At 46.5% G+C, this 21002-nt stretch overlaps 1 protein-coding gene across 1 annotated transcript; it reads left to right on the plus strand.

Annotated features, from left to right (window-relative positions):
- Positions 1 to 228: 228 nt before the first annotated feature.
- On the plus strand, positions 229 to 16433 carry LRR1 (leucine rich repeat protein 1). The gene is made up of 4 exons (XM_028719326.2): positions 229 to 489; positions 9905 to 10003; positions 11592 to 12319; positions 15194 to 16433. The coding sequence occupies exons 1-4, from the start codon at positions 313 to 315 to the stop codon at positions 15444 to 15446; spliced, it is 1257 nt and encodes a 418-aa protein (XP_028575159.2). The 5' UTR covers positions 229 to 312; the 3' UTR covers positions 15447 to 16433.
- Positions 16434 to 21002: the final 4569 nt, after the last annotated feature.

Here is a 21002-nt window from a genome sequence, read left to right on the forward strand (position 1 = left end):
TGAGGGCGGGAAGGGGGGGGCGAGAAGAGAGAAGCGAAGTTCGCGCCACAACTCTAGGGAAAAGAAACGGATCTGGCGGCAGGGGGCAGCTGCCGCGTAGAGATTGGGAGACGGGGATTCATCAGGCAGGCAGCGCTGTGGACAGCCGCGCCGTTGCGTAAGTATGGAAGCGACCGGATGAGGAAGGCCCGCTTTGGCTGTGTGGCGGTTTGATTCCTTTCCCGGCGGCGCGATGCGCGCGCAGGAGGCGGGAAAGGCGCTGGGTCGCCTTGGCGGCTTTTTGGCGGCGGCTGAGGCGGCGGCCGGGCGGAGATGCGGCTGCCGTGCGAGGTGTCGGTCGCGAGCCGCCTGCTCCCCTCGGCGGGGCTGCGAGCGCCGGGCCGCGCCGCCAGGGCTGTGCTGGCCCTCGGGAAGCCGCCCGCAGGAGGAGGAGGGGGAGTCTGGCTCCTGGTCAGCACCGCCCGGCACCGCCCGGGGGCCAAGTACCAGGTCAGGCAGGCAGGCAGGCCGGGACACGGCCCTGCTCTCTCTCTCTCTCCCCGCAGGGAGAGCCGAGCCCTCGGGGCCTCCTCGGTGGTGGCTCCTCCTCGTTCCTGGGAAGCCCCACGGGGGGGGGTCGCCTTATCCCGTTTGTTATAAAAGTATTTTAATTATTATTAGTACTACAGTGGTACCTCGGGTTGCATACGCTTCAGGTTACATACGCTACAGGTTACAGACTCCGCTAACCCAGAAATAGTACCTCGGGTTAAGAACTTTGCTTCAGGATGAGAACAGAAATCGCACAGCGGCAACGGGAGGCCTCATTAGCTAAAGTGGTGCTTCAGGTGAAGAACAATTTCAGGTTAAGGACGGCCCTCCAGAACGAATTAAGCACTTAACCCAAGGTACCACTGTACTGAAGTCCAGCTCTGAGGGCCTTCTGGTGGTTCCCTTCCTGCAAGAAGTGAGGTTACAGGGAACCAGGCAGAGGGCCTTCTCAGTGGTGGCGCCTGCCCTGTGGCACTATCTTATCTTTAAAAGACATCTGAAGGCAGCCCTGTTTAGGGAAGTTTTTAATATTTAATGTTGTACTGTTTTTAAACACTTGATTGGAAGCCGCCCAGAGTGACTGGGGAAACTCAGCCAGATGGGCGGAGTATAAATAATAATAGTAATAATATGTGGGGGGACCCCATTGCATATACAGCACTCTTTCTTCCCATGCAAAGAAGGGAAATCAATCTAATTTTGCCTGGGATACCTAAATATGAAAGTCACATGGGCGTTGCCAGGGGGGGTCAGGGGGCAGCTGCCCCCTTAATTCAAGTAAATCAGTAAAAATACTTAACTAACTGCCTGAGCAGATAGCTCGGTCTTGCTCCCCCCAGTATAAATGGCAGGAGGGGAGAGGGCTCTTTTATTCAAATCATGCTTGTGGGTTGGCCACAGTGAGAAGAGGTGTTTTTGGGGGGGACCCAATTGCACATCCAGCGCCCTTTCTTCGTGTGCAAAGAAGGGAAAGCAAATGAAAGAAGGAAATAAAAGAGAGCAAAGAATCGCCTCTCTCCCCTCATAAGTCAAGCTGCCTTTCTAATCAGGCCTTTGGCTTTTCACTGTCTTATTGGTCTTTAAGTCTTTTACAGGGTTTTTTTTGTGGGGGAAGCTTTTAATGTATTTTCCTCCCTCCCCCTCTCGGGTTTTAACATACGTATGGTTTGTCTTTTGGGGAAGTTGCTTTGACTAATGAATTTAATAGTGTTTATTTTTATTCATTAAAATTCTATACTGCCCTTCATCGGAGGATCACATGGCAGCTTAAAATATAAAAACAAAAAAATACATAACATAGTAACAGACAAAAGCAGTAACACCCCCCTACATGCATGTGCACGCACACACAGTTGAAAAGGCTTCAATTAGGTTAACTAGGTTTAATTATTTCCCTTTTCTTCCCTCCCCCTCCCCTTTTATGAAGATTACCCGCTCTGAGACCCCACAGCTAATTCTCCCCTGGCCTCCTCGCTGGCCCAAGTAGGACCAATTCAGCCACCTAGCCCACCTGGTGACTATCTAATTCTTATTAGATGGATTTCCCCCAAATTGATTCTTGAACTTTTGAATTTTGTTGTTATTCATGTTTTTATACTGTATTTTATGCTGCTTCTACGGTTGTTTTACATTTGTAGTTAGCCACCCTGAGTCCGGTTTTCTGAAACGGGAAGGGTGGGGTATAAATTTTAAAAAATTATTTATTCATTATTATTATTATAAAGGCCTGGGAGAAGAGGAATGTTTTTGCCTGGTGCCTAAAGATGTGTAAAAAGGGGGCAGGTGAGCGCCCCTGGGCAGAGCATTCCTCAAGCAAGGAGCCACCACAGAATAATCCTGTTCTTGTGTTGCTGCCCTCTGGACCTCTCATGAAGGAGGCGCATGAAGAAGGGCCTTCAGATCATGCTTGCAGGGTCTGGGTCCATTCCCATAGGGAGAGGCAGCCCTTGAGCTTTTGCAGTCCTAATAATAATAATAATTACTATTATTTATTATTTATACCCCGCCCATCTGGCTGAGTTTCCCCAGCCACTCTGGGCGGCTCCCAATCAAGTGTTAAAAACAATACAGCATTAAATATTAAAAGCTTCCCTGAACAGGGCTGCCTTCAGATGTCTTCTAAAAGTCTGGTAGTTGTTCTTTTTGACATTTCTTGGGAGGGCGTTCCACAGGGCAGGTGCCACCACCAAGAAGGCCCTCTGCCTGGTTCCCTGTAGCTTTGCTTCTTGCAGTGAGGGAACCGCCAGAAGGCCCTCGGCACTGGACTTCAGTGTCCGGGCTGGATGATGGGGGTGGAGACGCTCCTTCAGGTATACTGGACCTGTTCAGTTTCTGTTAATTGGTTCTCGTGGGAAACTTGCAGATTCTAGCTTCGCACAATTAACTCAGGCTGGTGTCAATTTACTCTTGGCAGAAAGCCCAGGTCTGCTTGACCTAGAAACTACTTACTCTGATTGGTCAACGACCAGCACTCAACTCTGTTATCAAGGGTTTGCTAGCTCAGTTTGAAGTGAGGTGTTGTTAGGAGTAGAAGTGCTGTGTATGGTTTTGAGAGAGAGAGAAAGAGAGGGTTTATTTTGCTTTGTTTTGTATGCAGAAACTCTGCTGGTTTTATTTTCTCCTTTTAATAAATCCTGTAAATAGTTATTCTGAGTCTAGCTGACTTGTCATTACTGCCGCAACTAGCTTCCTCGCTGTGCAGGAAAACTCTGCTACGTTTGGGCTAAAGCCAATAGGGCTATGCCTGACACTTCAAAGTTCCATGAGGTTATGGGCATTGTGCTGCCAGCCTGAGTTGCGGTGGTGTCATCATCAACGGCGTTGGTTCCAGTAGTTCCAGAAGTTGTTGTTCCTGTTGGTGCAGCAGATGGACACTGGCTGGTTCCTGACTGTGGTGAGCTGGTGACGCAGCGGACACAAGGACAACAGCTGCAGCGTGTGAGTGCTGGGTGCTGTGGTTCCTGTTTTCTCTCTCGGTGGTCGTGAGTAGCTGGTTCCGGGTTCCAGGGACATCGCTCTCAAGATGGCCTCACAACCAGTTCAGATGGCTTTTGAGCGTCTGAACGACTCCAATTACTTGCTGTGGTCGGAACGCATGCAGGCAGTGCTGCAGAGGGATCGTCTCTGGCAAGTGGTGAGTAAGTTTCCTGCGAAGCCTGATGATGAAGACCTCGATAAAGACCAAAGAGCAAGGGCCACAATTGTCTTGGGGCTGGAAGATTCCCAGTTGCCGTATGTGAGGGGAATCAAGACAGCTAGAGATGTGTGGCAAGCACTTAAAGAACTCCATGTGCGTGAGACAGCGGTTTCCAAGCTGTTCATTCGCAAGGCATTGTACAAGGCAATGTTACAGCCTGGGGTTACAATGCAGGAACACCTACACAGTTTACAGTTAAAGTTTACTGCGCTACAGGAAAGAGACTGTGCGTTAGACCAGCAAGAGAAGGTGGCTATTATTTTGAGTTCTCTCCCGGAAAGCTGGGATAATTTAGTTTTGTCTCTAGAAGGCATGCAGGAGCATGATTTATCAGTCAGTTACGTTACTGGGCGTTTGATTGAAGAATGGCAGAAGAGGCAAGAAAGGTCGTTGGCTGCAGAGGCTTCTACAGGTGGGCGGTTTGGAAGGAGTTCTCATGCCGAGCCAGAGGTGAAGCAAAAGCAGCGTACCGGTGAGGAGTCAGCGTTTGCTGTTAGGCGTTGTTTCCAATGTGGGTCTTCAGCGCATCTAAAACGACAATGTCCGGAGTTGGTCAAGTCCCAGTTGCCAGTGCAGGAGCAGAGACGAGATCAGCAGCAGCAGCGTAAAAAGAAATTCTTCAAACGAAAACAGTCGGCTCAGCTGGTGACCGGCGAGGTCAAGATTGCTGATGAGAAACAAGCGGTCTGGGTGGTCGATTCGGGAGCATCTCGCCACATCGTAAATACAGATGAATTGTTTGTTTCCAAGAACTCAGCACAGCGCAGCCAGGTGGCTCTAGCAGACGGAAGTACTTCCGAAGTGATTTCGGGGGGTGCAGTTTTTGTTCCTTGTCTTCGTGAATGCCTGCAAAATGTACTTTGTGTGCCTTCATTAAGGAGCAATCTGATGTCTGTAGATTGTTTGCTAAAAGCTGGGTTTAAAGTGTATTTTGAAGGAGACAGTTGCATTATTAAGAAGGCTGGTGAGATTTTAGGCACTGCTAAGTCAGAGGGAGGCTTGTTTTGGCTTAAAGCAGGATCTCAAGTTGCAGCAGTAGTCAGTAAATCTCAGCCTGCAGTGAATAACAAAGCTATACATGACAACTGTGTGCACTTATTGCATAGGAAAATGGGGCATGCTTGCTGGAAAAGTGTACTAAAAATGTCTGAATTGGCTGATGGGGGTAATTTAAAGAGTTGTAACAAGTACCTTGATTGTAATGTGTGTAAAAAGGTTAAAACCCACAGAGTCTCTTACCCCAGAAGCGACAGAGTTAGTGAGGCACCGCTACAGCTGGTTCACATGGACGTAATTGGTCCATTTGCTGTAAGCAGGGGTGGATCACGTTTTTCACTAACAATTGTGGATGACGCCACGCGTTACTCCTGGGTTTTTCCCATGAAAAATAAGGGTGACGTGTTCACTAAGTTTAAAGGCTGGGTGGCATCTGTGGAAAGATTTCTGTCCATTAAACTCAAAAGGATTCAGACGGACAGAGGTGGCAAATTTATGTCAAATGCCTTTAAAGATTGGTTACAAAAGCGTGGCATTGGGCATAGAAAAACGAACGTTTTTCCCCCAGAGGAGAATGGCGTTGCAGAGCGGAAAAACAGATCTTTACAAGATATGATGTTTGCCATGCTTGATGATGCTGATTTGCCCATGTCTTATTGGGGGGAGAGCATGCTCACCGCGTGTTATCTCCAAAACAGGCTCTTTCATCAAACAATAGGTACAACCCCGTACTTTAAATTGTTTCAGAAAAAACCCAAAATTGACCATTTGCATGTGTTTGGATCGAAAGCCTGGGTATTAATTCCGAAACAAATGAGGAAGAATGGAGATTCTAAGACCAAACAGTTAGTGTTTGTGGGTTACCAGGAGCTGGGAAAAGGTTTCCGTTTTGCTGAAGGGACAAATGGCATTGTGATCTCCAGGAATGCCAGTTTTTGTGAACATAGTGGCTGGGAGAGACTACATGCCAATACTGAGGTTTGGTTTGAACCTTCCCAGGAGCTTCATGACTCTGAAGGTAGACACAGGGAGTCAGAGTCTGAGGGGGAGGAAAGTTCAGATAAGAGCTCTCAAGAAAGTGGAGTTAGCCAAAGACCAGTTGCTAAGCAACAAAAGAGAGGTCGTAGTTCTGAGGAGGAAAGTGGGTCAGAAGAAAAATTTTCTCCCAGAAGATCTAAAAGACAAAACAAAGGAGTGCCTCCGGTGCGTTTTTCCCCAGATACTGCAAATGTGTTTAGTGTAATTGCAGAACCTAAGAGTTTTCAGGAAGTGTTAAAGTTACCAAAAGAGGAGGCAGAGCGCTGGAAACAGGCAATGGAGGAAGAGATGTCCTCTCTGAATGAGCACAAGGTTTTTACACCAGTAGCAGCGCCTGAGGGGGCAAAGATTGTAGGCTGCAGGTGGGTGTACAAACTTAAACCTCTGGTGACAGGAGAGTACAAATACAAAGCTCGTTTAGTGGCTCAAGGATACTCTCAGAGGCCTGGAAAAGATTATGACGAGACTTTTTCCCCTACTGCTAAGGGGGACAGTGTAAGGCTGATTTTAACACTTGGAGCAAAGAGAAAACTCCTGTTAAACCATTTTGATATCCAGACTGCATATTTACATGCATCAATATCAGAAGACCTGTATCTAGCCGAACCGCCTGGTTATGAGACAGGTTCCAATAAAGTGTTGAAATTAAACAAAGCTCTATATGGTCTCAAACAGGCTGCAAGATCTTGGAACAAATGTTTCCATGAGGCTTTAGTGTCATTTGGTTTCAAGCAGAGTACAGCTGACAATTGTGTTTATGTACGTGGTACAGGCAGTGATCAAGAGTTTTGTCTGATTTATGTAGATGATGTTTTGTATGCATGCAAAACAGATAAACAAACTAAAAGGTTTGCCAAACAATTGTCCAGTAAGTTCAAAGTGAAAGACTTAGGCCCGGTTAGGACATATCTAGGGTTGGAAGTGTGCTGGGCCCAAGATGGCAGCTGCCTAATTAGTCAGCAGAACAAAGTTAAACAACTACTGACTACATACAGGATGCAGGATTGCAAAGGGGCAGTGGTGCCTATGGATCCAGGTTTCATAAAAACACTTCATACAGATGAGAGTCCTGAATTTGAACATCCTGATGTATATCACTCTGTAATTGGAAGTTTATTGTATCTAGCACAGTGGTCCAGACCTGATATTAGTTATGCAGTAGGCATATTAAGTAGATTGGTCTCAAAACCCACACTAAATGCCTGGAAAGGGGTAAAACAAGTTCTGAGGTATCTCAAACAGACAATTGGCTATATTTACAGATGGGTAGCCGTGTTGGTCTGCCAATTGGCTATATGTTACAATTAAATTCTTCAGAGGATGAAATGTTGAGTTGCTACTGTGATAGTGATTGGGGAAATTTGCCGGATAGAAAATCTGTCACAGGACTAGTCATAATGGTCGGTGGAGCTTTAATCAGCTGGCGGTCACGCAAGCAAGACGTTGTAAGTGTGTCATCAACGGAATCAGAGTACGCCGCATTGAGTGAATTGTGCAACGAGGTGATTTATTTCAAGCATTTGTTAGCAGATTTAAATGTAAATTGTGGAGAACCAGTACAAGTTTACATTGATAATCAAGCTTGTATAACCTTAAGTAAAACAGAGGGTTTCAAATCGCGTTCCAAACATATCTCTGTAAAATACCAAAATGTACGTTGCTGTGTACAAGACAATGTAATCACCTGTACTTATGTATCAAGTGAAGAAAATGTAGCAGATGTGTTAACTAAACCATTGGCAAAGATAAAGAACAAGCGAATGTGCAAGGGTTTAGGTTTGCTGGAAAAATGATCTCCTACATAGGTGTATTTGATGTTAATTGTTCAGCAGAATCTGTGAGGGGGTGTTCAGTTTCTGTTAATTGGTTCTCGTGGGAAACTTGCAGATTCTAGCTTCGCACAATTAACTCAGGCTGGTGTCAATTTACTCTTGGCAGAAAGCCCAGGTCTGCTTGACCTAGAAACTACTTACTCTGATTGGTCAACGACCAGCACTCAACTCTGTTATCAAGGGATTGCTAGCTCAGTTTGAAGTGAGGTGTGTTAGGAGTAGAAGTGCTGTGTATGGTTTTGAGAGAGAGAAAGAGAGGGTTTATTTTGCTTTGTTTTGTATGCAGAAACTCTGCTGGTTTTATTTTCTCCTTTTAATAAATCCTGTAAATAGTTATTCTGAGTCTAGCTGACTTGTCATTACTGCCGCAACTAGCTTCCTCGCTGTGCAGGAAAAACTCTGCTACGTTTGGGCTAAAGCCAATAGGGCTATGCCTGACACTTCAAAGTTCCATGAGGACCGACGCCGTTTAGGGCTTTCAAGGTCAACAGCAACACTTTGAATTGTGCTCGGAAACATACTGGGAGCCAATGCAGATCTCTCAGGACCGGTGTTATGTGGTCCCGGCAGATAATAGCTTGGATGCTTTCAAAGAGGATTGGGCAAAGGCATAGAGGAGAGGGTATTAATGGATACTAGCCACGATGGCTGCGCTCTGCCCTCCACAGATGGAGATAGCATGCTTCCGAATACCAGTTGCTGGAAACTGCAAGAGGGAAGACTGTTATTGTGCTTGGGTCTTAACTTCCTCTGGTGAGCTTCTGATTCGCCACTGTGAGAGGAGGATTTTGGGCTAGATGGGCCACTGGACTGATGATCCAGGAAGCTCTTCTTAAGCTCTTATGAGACTCTTGCCCAGAACTGCCAGCAGCCCCTCCTCTGCATGTAATGAGGACCAAGACGAGGGTGCCGTTCATTTATTTTGGCTGTCAACAAGCATCCTCAGAAGAGCCTGGCTGCCTCACCGTGGCCAAGCAGGTGCCTAGGGGAAGCCTGCAAGCAGGACCTAGGGAATAATAGAGGCCAACTCCCATCCTGCCCTGCCTGTAAGCTTCAATAATAATAATAATAATATTTATACCCCGCCCATCTGGCTGAGTTTCCCCAGCCACTCTGGGCGGCTCCCAATCAAATGTTAAAAACAGTACAGCATTAAATATTAAAAACTTCCCTAACAGGGCTGCCTTCAGATGTCTTTTAAAGAGAGGATAGCTGCTTATTTCCTTCACATCTGAAGGGAGGGTGGGCGCCACCACCGAGAAGGCCCTCTGCCTGGTTCCCTGTAACTTCACTTCTCTCAATGAGGGAACTGCCAGAAGGCCCTCAGGGCTGGATCTCAGTGTCCGGGCTGCGCGATGTGGGTGGTGACGCTCCTTCAGACATACCGGTATTCTAAGGGCATAGCTGTCACTTTTTCCCTTTTATTGCGAGGAATCCTATTCGGAATAAGGGGATTTCCCTTTAAAAAGTGGAAACGTTGACAGCTATTTCTAAGGGTCACCTGGTTGGCACCTGAGGGAGAAAGCTGTAGTGAGGGCTGCTGGAGCATTGGAAAATGTACTCTTTATTAGTTACTTGGATTTATCTGTAGCTCTGATCAGAACATGCGGGTCCCTTAAGAGGCAGAGAACAGAAGCAAAGAGCGACATGGCAACAGCCACGTTAGCAAAGCTGGAGGACGTGCCCAAGAAAAGGGGCTGCAAAAATTTATCAGGCTTGAAGTCCCCAGATACTCAAGGTGAAGTACTTCCTGGAGCTGAAGAACTAGATTAGGACACTGAAATCGGATACTAATTCCACTAATGAATTGGCAATTACTTGGCCACTGTGTAAAATGCTTTGAAAATTACAGATAATATGTTGTTTGGGAAGCAGAAGCCCTTCCAAAGCTGCTTTTGTCAAATATTAGCTTTGTATATGATTATTCGGCGGCCTCCGTCTTCCTGCTCTGAACTTGTGCTTTCAGTCCTTATCACCTTGGTCCTGGTTTGAAAAGCCATGGGGCAGATCTGGGATATTGCAGTGGTGAATAGGGAACAGTGGAGGGTTAAGGTGCCATTTGCTCCAGAGGAGTGGGAAGCTGTGCCACCAGTATTTTAAGAAGAGTTTTGCTGAATCAGGCTCAGCTTTCGGACACTGTCCAGTCACAAGGGGCTTTATAAAATGAACAGATTGTGAATCCCTTCCCACATTTTTAAAGCCGGAATATCTGGTTGGCAATTTGAACATGAAGCTTGTTTTTGGGTGCTCAGCAGGGAATGTTTACTTACAGGCTCATGGCTCTATTGTGCTCTTTTCCTTTTGAAAACAGCTGAGAGAGAACATAGAACAGCTCTTTACTAAGTTCGTGGAGGAAGGAAAAGCCACCGTGCGGCTGAAGGAGCCAGCCGTGGACATCTGTCTCAGCAAGGTATGGCGTCAGGCCAGGGGCAGCAGATGGTCTTCTAACTGCGTGTTCTCACTTGCCAAATTAGGGTGGTGTCAAGGTAGCCCTTCTTGGATGACAGGAAAAGACATGTACCCTCCCCAACCTCTAACCTGTCTCTGCTGAAATGATTAAATTTGGGGTTGATTCACAGGAGTTTGGATGCAGCAGGAAGCTCATTAGCTTCTCCTTTGATCTTCCAAGGTTAAGAAATAGCGGTTGGGAGCTTTGTGACGTCTTGGCCGTCTCACAGTGAAGAGATAAAAATGCATCATAATGTATGTGCTTCATTGATTCTTAAGCAGAGGTTGGATGGCCATCTGTCATGTATGATCTAGTTGAGATTCTGGCATCGCAGGGGCTTGGATCAGAGGACCCTTGAGGTCCCTTCCAAGTCTACAATTCTATGATTCTACTTGTTTACATTATGTAGATATCATTATATATATATATACCGTATTTTTTGCACCATAACGCTCACTTTTTTCCTTCTAGAAAGTAAGGGGAAATGTCTGTGCGTGTTATGGAGCGAATGCCTGCGGGTGGCGGGGGGGATCTGCTGCAGTCGTGAGCAGAGGATCCATGGTTCCCCTTCCTTCCCTCCTCCGTGGTTACAAAGCATGGATCCTCAGGATTTTTGCATTGGGCTATTCCAAACTCACTGTCAGATCACATGTCTGTGGCCACAGCATGAACCACAAAAATCATATATCCACTATTTCGTTTAGAATATTTTTTTTTCTTGTTTTCCTCCTCTAAAAACTACGTGCGTGTTATGGTCTGGTGCGTGTTATAGAGCGAAAAATACGGTATATATATATAGAGAGAGAGAGAGAGAGAGCGAGCGTGCACGCTATATGTATATCTCTCTCTCTATATTAAATACATAACTGCCAGTTGCTGGGGACCAGGAGTGGGGAGAGTGCTGTTCCTCTCGGGTCCTGCTTACAGGTTTCCCACAGGCATCTAGTTGGCCACTGTGAGAACAGGGTGCTGGACCAGATGGGCCATTGGGCTTATTATGGTCCCCATATATATTTCATTTCTTAAGCTAGTGAACAGATTGGGAGCAATATCTTGCAACTTAAAAAATACCTTTCATCAATGTTGATTCTGGCTGGCAAGTTTTATATTTGCATCATTTTAGAAATGAGGTAGATAAGAGATTTTCTCGTCGTTTTGAGAATGATTTTTAAGTTTAAGCTTTGTGCTTCAGAACAATGCAGGTTTCGGTTTGTAGGACCAGATTATTCATGGAAGTTGTACAGTGTGACAATGCTGAAGCTTTCTCCTGCTGTCTCAATAGTTAGTCCTGTTCTTACAGGCCCCGCTTAATATTAGAGCAGTATTTGCCCAGCCTCCCTCGATGCCCCTGTTGACAGTGTGGCTTGTTAATTGTGGCAGAGACGATGCTAGACAGAAATGCATTGGGCTTTCTTCCCCGTTCGCTTTCCAAAGGCTGCCACCTGATCCTTTCCCACGTGTTGGTGTCATGGTTCAGAAAGTGCCAGCGCATTGACAAAAGCGTTGAATCTGCAAATGCTTATTATCTTGGTGTCCTATTTGGCTGCAGGCAAATGTCGGCCACCTGAAGACTTTCCTCTCTGCAATGAAGCTGGCTGACCGAGGCACCAGCGAGGAGAGCTTACCGCTGTCCACCTTGGCCCCTCCGAAAGCTTCTGAAGTTGAGAAGCCAAAGACAAAGATGACCATAACATCCAGGAAGGATTATCCTTTCACCCAGAGCTTCCCGTACACTCTGGAGCAACTCCAGGCCTCTTACTGCAAATTACCCCGCATTGATATGCGCATACTTTGCCTGAAGAGCCTCCGGAAACTGGACTTGAGCCACAACCTTATCAAGAAGCTGCCAGTCACAATTGGGGATCTCGTGTCCCTCCAGGAGCTCAGCCTACAAGGCAACCTCCTGGAGTCCTTTGGCGCAGCCCTCTGTAATTCCACCCTCCGAAAGTCGCTCCAGTCTCTGGATCTCAGCCAGAACAAAATCAAAGCGCTTCCAGCCCAGTTCTGCCAGTTGCGGGAGCTCGTTCACTTGAAGTTGGATGACAACGATCTGATCAGGCTGCCGTTCAAGATCGGTCAACTGAGCCAGCTCCGCTTCTTGTCCGTGGCTCGGAACAAGCTCCCCTTTTTACCCAACAGCTTTGGAAAACTCTCCCTTGAGAGCCTGGATTTATTTGGCAATCCTTTTGAGCAGCCCAATCCCCTTGCTCCCGACATACAGCTAAAAATACCACTGACTTTGTGGGAACATTCAGCTAGAGCAACGATCAATTACAGGTAAAGGGTTTTTTTGGGGAGGGGGGAAGTTTCTGAATCCCAGAAGCGGTGCATCCCTTTCCTTCCTCTGGTTTCTTACAGTCCATAATCATATCGGCGCTTTAGGACTTTTCAGTTATAAAGTGTTGAGATTATTGTTGAGTGTAAGAAACAATTGTAACGTGAAGGAAAAATAGGTAAAGCTCATGGAAGAATTTCAGAAAGGCCTTAGGATGATGTGCTGATGTGCATTTGTGGGGCTTCCTATACGAATACAGTATTTAGTGACTTGCAGAAGATCCCGGAGTCAATCCCTGGCGGTTCCAGGTAGGGTTGGGAAGCAGGCCTGGCTGGCGTGGAAGCCTTGGAAGTCTCTGCAAGTCAGGGTAGACCTGAGCAGTTACGTTCTCAAACTGTGGACTTTGGGCCACAGGTCCCCTCCACTCCTCCACCCACGTGGCCCATAGAAAGCTTTGGGATCTCTGTTCCGCAGCCCTGGACTTTCATAATACAGTGTTTGTTTTGGCAAAGATGCTGATGCTGAAGAGGAACCAAGTGCATTAAGTAATCCTCTGAGACCTCCAGCAATCTTCCAGAGGTTTCCCAAAAGGGGGAAAAAGGGCAACTTATTGTGTTGACAGTATTGAGCTAGAGAGACCAGACATCTGACTCACTATGGCCCTGTATTTACACATAAATCAGAATGAATCTGTTACGGGTTTTCAGTTAAGTTGTTGAATTGGGCGTTTGGTAATTTCAGTAATGTAAAGCTATCCATAATCAGCAGAGGAATTGTCATGCTCATTAGGCACTTGTAGCTATTGGGAGAAATTTCTCTTCGATCCCAAAATCAGTTTAGGTCTTAACCCTCTTGGCAATGGCTGGAGGAACATTGCTGTAGATCCAGATCTTGTTTTTGTTTCTGCGCGAGAGGTTAAGCCACTATCCAGTATCACCCAATGGGTTCTGTGGCTGAATTGAGTTGGCCTGCCTCTCCAGCAACCAGTTCCCCTTCATTGCAGTGTAGTGGAAGTGGAATTGTGCAAGTTCACCAACGCTTGTTTGTGCAACAAGAACTTCCGGTATCTCACACCCTCAGTCACTGTCATCTAAGGCAGATGTTTACAGTTCTGTTGCATAATAGCAACAGAATTAACTTTGTGGCATGAGTAAGGCTATTGGTGTTTGGAAGGGAATTTGGCTTCCCAAGGTGTCAAGGGCCAGACTCCAAGCAATGACACCATTGGATGTGCATGCTTGAGGAGACTGGCCTCGTGTCTCTCAAAAATAGCCATTGTCCATGACAACAAACTTCTTTAGGAACTGAGATTTACCCAAACAATTTATGATATGCTCATTTTTTTAAAAGTTTGGGTTTTTTTAATGCCACTGAGCCTGCCTAAATAACATTAGTTTCAGAGATGGAGAACTAGTTGCTCTGTAGATCAATATCTCCTCCTCCCATCAGCCTTGCTAATCATCAGGGGTGATGGAATTTCTAGTCCCACAAAATCTGGAGGGCCATAGGTTCTCCAGCTCTGCTCTAGGTACTGCTGTTCTTAATGTTTTTTTTAAAAAGTTAATATGCCAACAGAATCTTCTGTAAACAATCAAAGTGAGACACTTTCTTTGGGTCTGATTGGGGCAGGTGGGGTGTCTCTATTTAGAACTGCCTCCTTCCCCACTCCCGCTGCCCTCTGTTAGATGGGGGTTTTCTTCTGGTGGCAGACGACAGAACCACGAGACCAGTGTAAAACACTCAAACAAAGGTTTTATTACAGCTATACAAAAACAACAAACACAAAGCATGTGGGTGTTCTCTCCCTGCAGACAAATTCAAACTGCAGCTTCTCCTTTTGTAGTCGTCACCAGCTGTACCTAATCAGCCTAGAAAACCACTCCCAGAACTCACAGAAACAGTTCTTAAAGTTACAATCCTCTTTTCTGTTTCTTTGCAGAATGACTCCTAACACCCTCCTGTCCCTGGCCTTGCAGACATTTGCATTTTTACAATATGTTTCAGCGTTTGGAGCACACACAACACTTTATCTCAGTTACAACCACCCCTTAAGATAGGCCTGAATACCGTATTTTTCGCCCCATAGGACGCACCGGCCCACAGGACGCACCTAGTTTTTTGGGGGGGAAATAAAGAAAAATAAATTTCCCCCCCAAGTGCGGGGCTGGGGCGGGGGAAGCCCGAGCTTCCCCCGACCCCAGCCCCCAGAACAGGCTGCTATGCGCAAGCCGTGAGAGAGCCGCACGGCTCTCCCACGGCTAGCGGAGCGCTGTGTGAAGCCCGAAGCTTGGGGTGAGCTGAGCTCAGCGCGCCCCAAGCTTCTGGGTGCCGGCAAGCCTGTGCCCACATACTGCGTCATACCAAGACTGTGTTGCATAGACTTACAGTTTCCCCGGTTCACAGATTATTATTATTATTATTATTATTATTATTATTATTATTATTATTATTAAATGTCAAGTCAACACGCTTGCTTTGGGCCTCTCTTTCAGCACAGAAGTGTCAGCCTGTCTTCCCCAAGCCAGTGCCCTCCAGTTGATCTCCCGTCAGCTCCAGTGAGCATGGCTGTGCTGACCGGGGCTGAAGGATGTATTACTCCAGGCAGCTGGAGGCCACCAGGACAGGGGAAGGAAGGCGAAATGGATTTTACATTTTAATAAAGCTACATTATTATTTTTACCACCTAAGGAGATTCCAGGTTCAGCAGTATGAAGGTCTTGCATGGTCACTTTGGCTCAGAAGTGTGTTTGGGGTGCATACATTCAATATGTTAATTTAAAATGCTTGCAGGCTTCTTTCCAAGACAGGCTTCCAGGCTCTGTGAAACTGCTCAGCACGAACTGTATTCACATCCCGGCCTTGTTCTCTTTTCACAGGCTCCCGTACAGCTGCCACGTCCTTCCTTCTCACCTCTGTCACGATCTGGACATGTCCAAGAGCTGTCACTGTGGGCGGGCCTGCCTAAGCAGCTTCATTCAGACGACCGTGACCATGAATCTCCACAGTGTGGCGCACACAGTTGTCCTTGTGGACAACATGGGGAGCACAGAGGCCCCCCTCCTCCGCTACTTCTGCTCTCTGACTTGCTACTCTCAGTTCCTGGACAGACATCTGCAGAGCATCCGATGACCTGAAACTGAAAACCGCATGTGGTCTGAGAAGCCTCACTCAGCAACAGACGCTGTCTGATATCGAAAGCAATGCTGGGACACGAGGAAGCAGAGCCAAGAGATCAGTTGTCTCCCAGGCCTTTCCTTTTTTCATCATCCAGAAGGAGCAAGGGAGGCAGGCTTGCATTCTAAACAGAATGCAGTTTAGCAAAGGCTGCAGGTTCTTTATGAAACTCTCTTGCCTGCATAGATCAGGGAAGCTCCTTGCCTGAGAGTGGCAGGTTATGTTCAAGATGTGGATATCATATTCCTTCACCTTCCTGTTCATCACTATGATTGAGCTGGAGGACTCTTCTTGTCGTGCCCCCAAGCAAGAACCTGATTTCCCTCTCCTGTGCATTATAAGAACACTGTTCTACCTACAAAAATAGTTAGCTGTTTGTTATTTAAAGCAGAACATGTTCAAAGTGTGTCTAGAAGTAGACAAGCTCCAGGTTATTTTATCAGTCTCCCAAAATCTGTTCCCTGAAATGGTGTTCGCTCTGAACAGGACAGTATTAGTAGTTAACACAGAGTTTATGCTGATTTTTTAACGTTCATGCCATTGTCAAAAGGAAGTTTGTCACGTTCACACAACCTGTTGTGTTGCTATTGAAGAACCGATGCAAAACTAATGTGCTTCAAAACAAAATATTGTGGTGGCCAGTTCATCATACATTAAAATTTGTATGAAGGAACTGGTTTTTCTGAGTACCAGATGCAGGCACAGAGTGTTTTGGGAATGGTGCCCACGTGCAGAAATTGTAGTTTGAAAGGACAGGGGTATGTGATGCAAGAATGGGAAAGGATTGGGCCCCTGCTAGTCTGGATTTTGCCTGTAAAATGTGTGCTCTGTATGCAAGAATTATTATGGAGTGCATCATATGAAGCAAGTTTTGCATCAGTTAACTTCTGAAAGCCTCTTTTATTTCTTAAAAAGAACAAATAAATGCTTAAGAGTCTGAAATGGTGTGAAATGAGTCTTGCATTACTCTTAAACGGAGCTGGGCTTTAGAAACAACATAGATCGCACCAGCATATTTCTGTTCCCTGGTCTCTGCTCTTTAGGATGGTGAAGGGTCTAAATTCACAAAATACAGTGACAGCACAGATAGAAACCTTTGGCCCATTAGAACTGAATGGCCTCTTTAACTCAGGGGCTGCTGTACTGCTTTCCAGCCCCACGGAGATGATGATGATGATGATGATGATGATTTTATTTATACCCTGCCCATCTGGCTGGGTTTCCCCAGCCACCCTGTGTGGCTTACAGAATATATAAAACATAATAAACTGCCTCGGTCCAGTATACCTGAAGGAGCGTCTCCACCCCCATCGTTCAGCCCGGACACTGAGATCCAACGCCGAGGGCCTTCTGGAGGTTCCCTCATTGCGAGAAGTAAGGTTACAGGGAAGCAGGCAGAGGGCCTTCTCGGTAGTGGCGCCTGCCCTGTGGAACGCCCTCCCAGCAGATGTCAAAGAGATAAACAACTACCTGACATTCAGAAGACATCTGAAGGCAGCCCTGTTTAGGGAAGTTTTTAATGTTTGATGCTGTACTGTTTTTAATATTCAGTTGGAAGCCGCCCAGAGTGGCTGGGGAAACCCAGCCAGATGGGCGGGGTATAAATAATAAATTATTATTATTATAATAAAGCCTGAAACATTAAAAACTCGGTACAGGGCTGCCTTCAGATGTCTTCTAAAAGTTGAGTACCTGTAGTTCTTTATCTTCTCAACATCTGCTGGGAGGGTGTTCTACAGGGCAGGCGCCAGTGAGGGAACTCCCAGAAGGCCCTTGGCGCTGGACCTCAGTGTCTGGGCTGAACGATGGGGATGGAGATGCTCCTTCAGGTATGCTCCAAGGCCGTTTAGCACCAACACTTTGAATTGTGCTCGGTAACGTACTGGGACCCAGTGTAAGAGGGTCATTCCATATAAAGTGACCCAACTTTTTTTACCTCATGTCATCCAACTTTCTTAATATTTTATACACTTGTTGAATGATCAAAACTAAGTTCAAATCTAAAATAAGCAAGACTTCAGCCAATAGAATTAACGCCTTGAAAGAATTCTCGTTAAGTACTAAAGAATTGTTTCAAAGTGTTTATTGTATCATGCAACAGCAAGCCATCGCTCTGCTATGGAACACATTTTTTAAAAATCTGACTAGCTTTTCAGATACCTTTTAATTGAATAACTTTCTAAAGAACTGCCTGAGGTAACTGATATGATAGGTCTTGTTTATTCTGCTTTATTTTACTCCAAAGAGACCCGTTTATCCTAAATGGAGCCCAATAAAGCAGACATGTATGTACAAAAAATAAAAATTAATGTGATCCCAGTGAGATCCCAAGGTGAAATTTTGCAGGTAGCTCTTAGAAATATTAAATAACACAATTTCTTGGGAAATTTTAATCGTATTAGATTTTGTAACAAATTTAAAATTTAAAGTACACCCATCATGTGATATACATTAAAGTTCTGAAGAGATTGGTGTTTTGAGTTTTGACAAATCTCAATCCTGGGCTGAGCTTTAAAGGTTTAAAGGCCAAAATGGTCAATTTTTTGAAATTTCAAACCCTCATAACTCACAAACGGAATGAGATAAAAAAATAAAATTTTAGATTTGAACTTAGTTTTGATCATTCCACAAATGTACAAAATATTAAGGAAATTGGATGACATGAAGTAAAAAAGTTGGATCACTTGATATGGAATGACCCAGGAATTTCAGGAGAGGTGTTCTATGGTCAAGGCCTGGGCTGCTTTAAGAGTACTGCCAAGGACATATCTGGGCTTGCGGAGGGGAGAACACTGCACAAGAAGTTCAGAGTTCCACAGATCCCTTTTTTTGTCAGAATGAAGTGTCAAAAGGAATAGTGGGGCTGTAATATATAGCTGCTCCCTTCCAGAATTAAAATCCGCTACCGAGGTTTCAGAAAATTCCTCTTCTGAACTCTCCAACCTTCCCCAGTTCCTTCTATGCAACACACAAACATTTTCCTTTTCAGTCTTGTAGTTCCAGCCAGACGCTTCTTTTGGACGTGTTTGTTTTTAAACTGCCAAGTAATTTGCATTTGCTTCTGAGTTCCACCTGGCGCTTCATGCATCAGCTGCAGCAGGCAGATGTTTTGGAAAGCAAGGCCACACCATTCCCAAGCAGGGAGGGATTAAAATGAACACGCTTGTTGCACCCATCTCAAAGCCTGGTGTCAGCAACTCCTCTTTTATTTAAATAACGTTTATGCCGCGACTTGGCAGATCGACAAAAACACAGCCACCCACATCCTCTTGTGTGCAATCCTAAAAAGGCACAACACAAAAGGAAAGCTGGTCGAAAGGGAGGAGGAAATATGCAAGTTCCAGTTCTTCCTTACAGATTCTTCTAACAACCAGCTGCAAGGGAAAAGTTCTAGGTAGAGGAGACGCCGCCTTCTTTCCCCCCTTCTTTGCACGGCTGAAGACTCTGCACATGCTCTATGATACCCCATCCCCCACTGAGTTAAAGGGGGAGGCGGGGCTTGCACTTGATTAAAGATGCAGAGGAGGAGGGGCAATTGTCTAATATTGTAGACCTTCCATGATGGGCCCCTGTATTCCAAGGACAGTCCCAGATTTACAGGAGCTGTCCCGGTTTCCGATTTGATCCGAGAATGTCCTGCTTCTCCTTAGGACAGGGGTCAGCAAGGTTTACCTTTGCCTGGGCCGGTTCACTCCAGCTGAGATCCCTCTGTGGGCCAGATAGCGTGCGCGATTTTCGATGTCTGCGTCTGCACAGGTGCAATTTCCAGTGCTGCGGAAGTGAGTCCCCACGCCGTGCTGCGCCGGTTTAGCACAGTGCGCAGGGACTCGCTGAGCGAATGGCTTGGGTGGGGGGGGCAGCTCATGGGCTGGTTAAACGACCCCCATGGGCCTTAGGATGCTGATCCGTGCCTTAGGACATCCCTATTTTCATCAAAGAAATTTTGGAGGGTAAGGAGTTCTGCAACCCTGGAGCCAAGGAGATAAGCGACTTTATAACCTTCAGAAGACATCTGAAGGAAGCCCTGTAGAGGGAAGCTTTTTAATGTTTATTGTTTTTATATATATTGGAAGCTGCTACGAGTGGCTGGGGCAACCCAGTTACATGGACAGCTCATCATCATTATTGAATAGGATGTCCCTATTTTTATTGGGGACGCGGGTGGCGCTGTGGGCTAAACCACAGAGCCTAGGACTTGCCGATCAGAAGGTCGGCGGTTCGAATCCCGTGACGGGGTGAGCTCCCATTGCTCAGTCCCTGCTCCTGCCAACCTAGCAGTTCGAAAGCACGTCAAAGTGCAAGTAGATAAATAGGTACCACTCCGGCGGGAAGGTAAACGGCGTTAAGGTAAGGAATTATGCAACCCTGGAGCCAAGGAGATAAGCGACTTTATATAATATAGGAAGCTGCTCAGAGTGGCTGGGGCAACCCAGTTAGATGGGCAGCTCATCATCATCATCATCCTTGAATTTTGTTGTTGTTGTTTAGTCGTTTAGTCGTGTCCGACTCTTCGTGACCCCCTGGACCAGAGCATGCCAGGCCCTCCTGTCTTCCACTGCCTCCCGCAGTTTGGTCAAACTCATGGTGGTAGCTTCGAAAACACTTTCCAACCATCTCGTCCTCTGTCGCCCCCTTCTCCTTGTGCCCTCCATCTTTCCCAGCATCAGTGTCTTCTCCAGGGAGTCTTCTCATGAGGTGGCCAAAGTACTGGAGCCTCAGCTTCACGATCTGTCCTTCCAGTGAGCACTCAGGTCTGATTTCCTTAAGAATGGATGCATTCGATCTTCTTGCCGTCCATGGGACTCTCAAGAGTCTCCTCCAGCACCATAATTCAAAAGCATCAATTATTCGGCGATGAGCCTTCTTTATGGTCCAGCTCTCACTTCCATCCATTACTACAGGGAAAACCATGGCTTTAACTATACGGACCTTTGTTGGCAAGGTGATGTCTCTGCTTTTTAAGATGCTGTCTAGGTTTGCCATTGCTTTCCTCCCAAGAAGCAGGCGTCTTTTAATTTCGTGGCTGCTGTCACCATCTGCAGTGATCATGGAGCCCAAGAAAGTAAAATCTCTCACTGAATAGGATGTCCTTATTTTCATTGGAGAAATGTTGGACGGTAGGGAGTTATGCGACCCCCCCAGGCAGGGAAACAGAAAACACCTGAAAGCAGCCCTGTAGGGGGGGGAAGCTTTTTAAATGTTTATATGTATGTTGGAAGCCGCTTAGAGTGGCTGGGGCAACGCATTGAGATGGGCAGGTGACAAATAAAACCATTAGGCTCGAATGGCCCGTCCCTCTTTTCAGGGGAGAAATGTTGGAGATTTCCCCGTTCCGGCTGCCTCTGCCTCCCCGCTCTGCCGGGGCCCAGGCCGCCCTCCACCCCCAGCGCCGGCTCTCCCCTCTCCCCGGCCGGCCAGCCAGTGGCTCCGGATGCGGAAGCCGCACGTGGAGGGCGGAGAGCGGCGGCGGCGGGAGGAGGAGGAGGCGGATCCGGAGGCGGCGCCCTCGTC

This window comes from Podarcis muralis, chromosome 1, assembly GCF_964188315.1.
Source record: "Podarcis muralis chromosome 1, rPodMur119.hap1.1, whole genome shotgun sequence".
NCBI lineage: Eukaryota > Metazoa > Chordata > Lepidosauria > Squamata > Lacertidae > Podarcis > Podarcis muralis.

Excerpts from the sequence above, each read along its gene's own strand:
- LRR1 (XM_028719326.2), top strand. The coding sequence starts at position 313 with ATGCGGCTGCCGTGCGAGGTGTCGGTCGCGAGCCGCCTGCTCCCCTCG. Across the intron at positions 490-9,904 it reads GCCCGGGGGCCAAGTACCAG|CTGAGAGAGAACATAGAACA; the intron begins GTCAGGCAGGCA and ends TTTTGAAAACAG. Across the intron at positions 10,004-11,591 it reads TGGACATCTGTCTCAGCAAG|GCAAATGTCGGCCACCTGAA; the intron begins GTATGGCGTCAG and ends ATTTGGCTGCAG.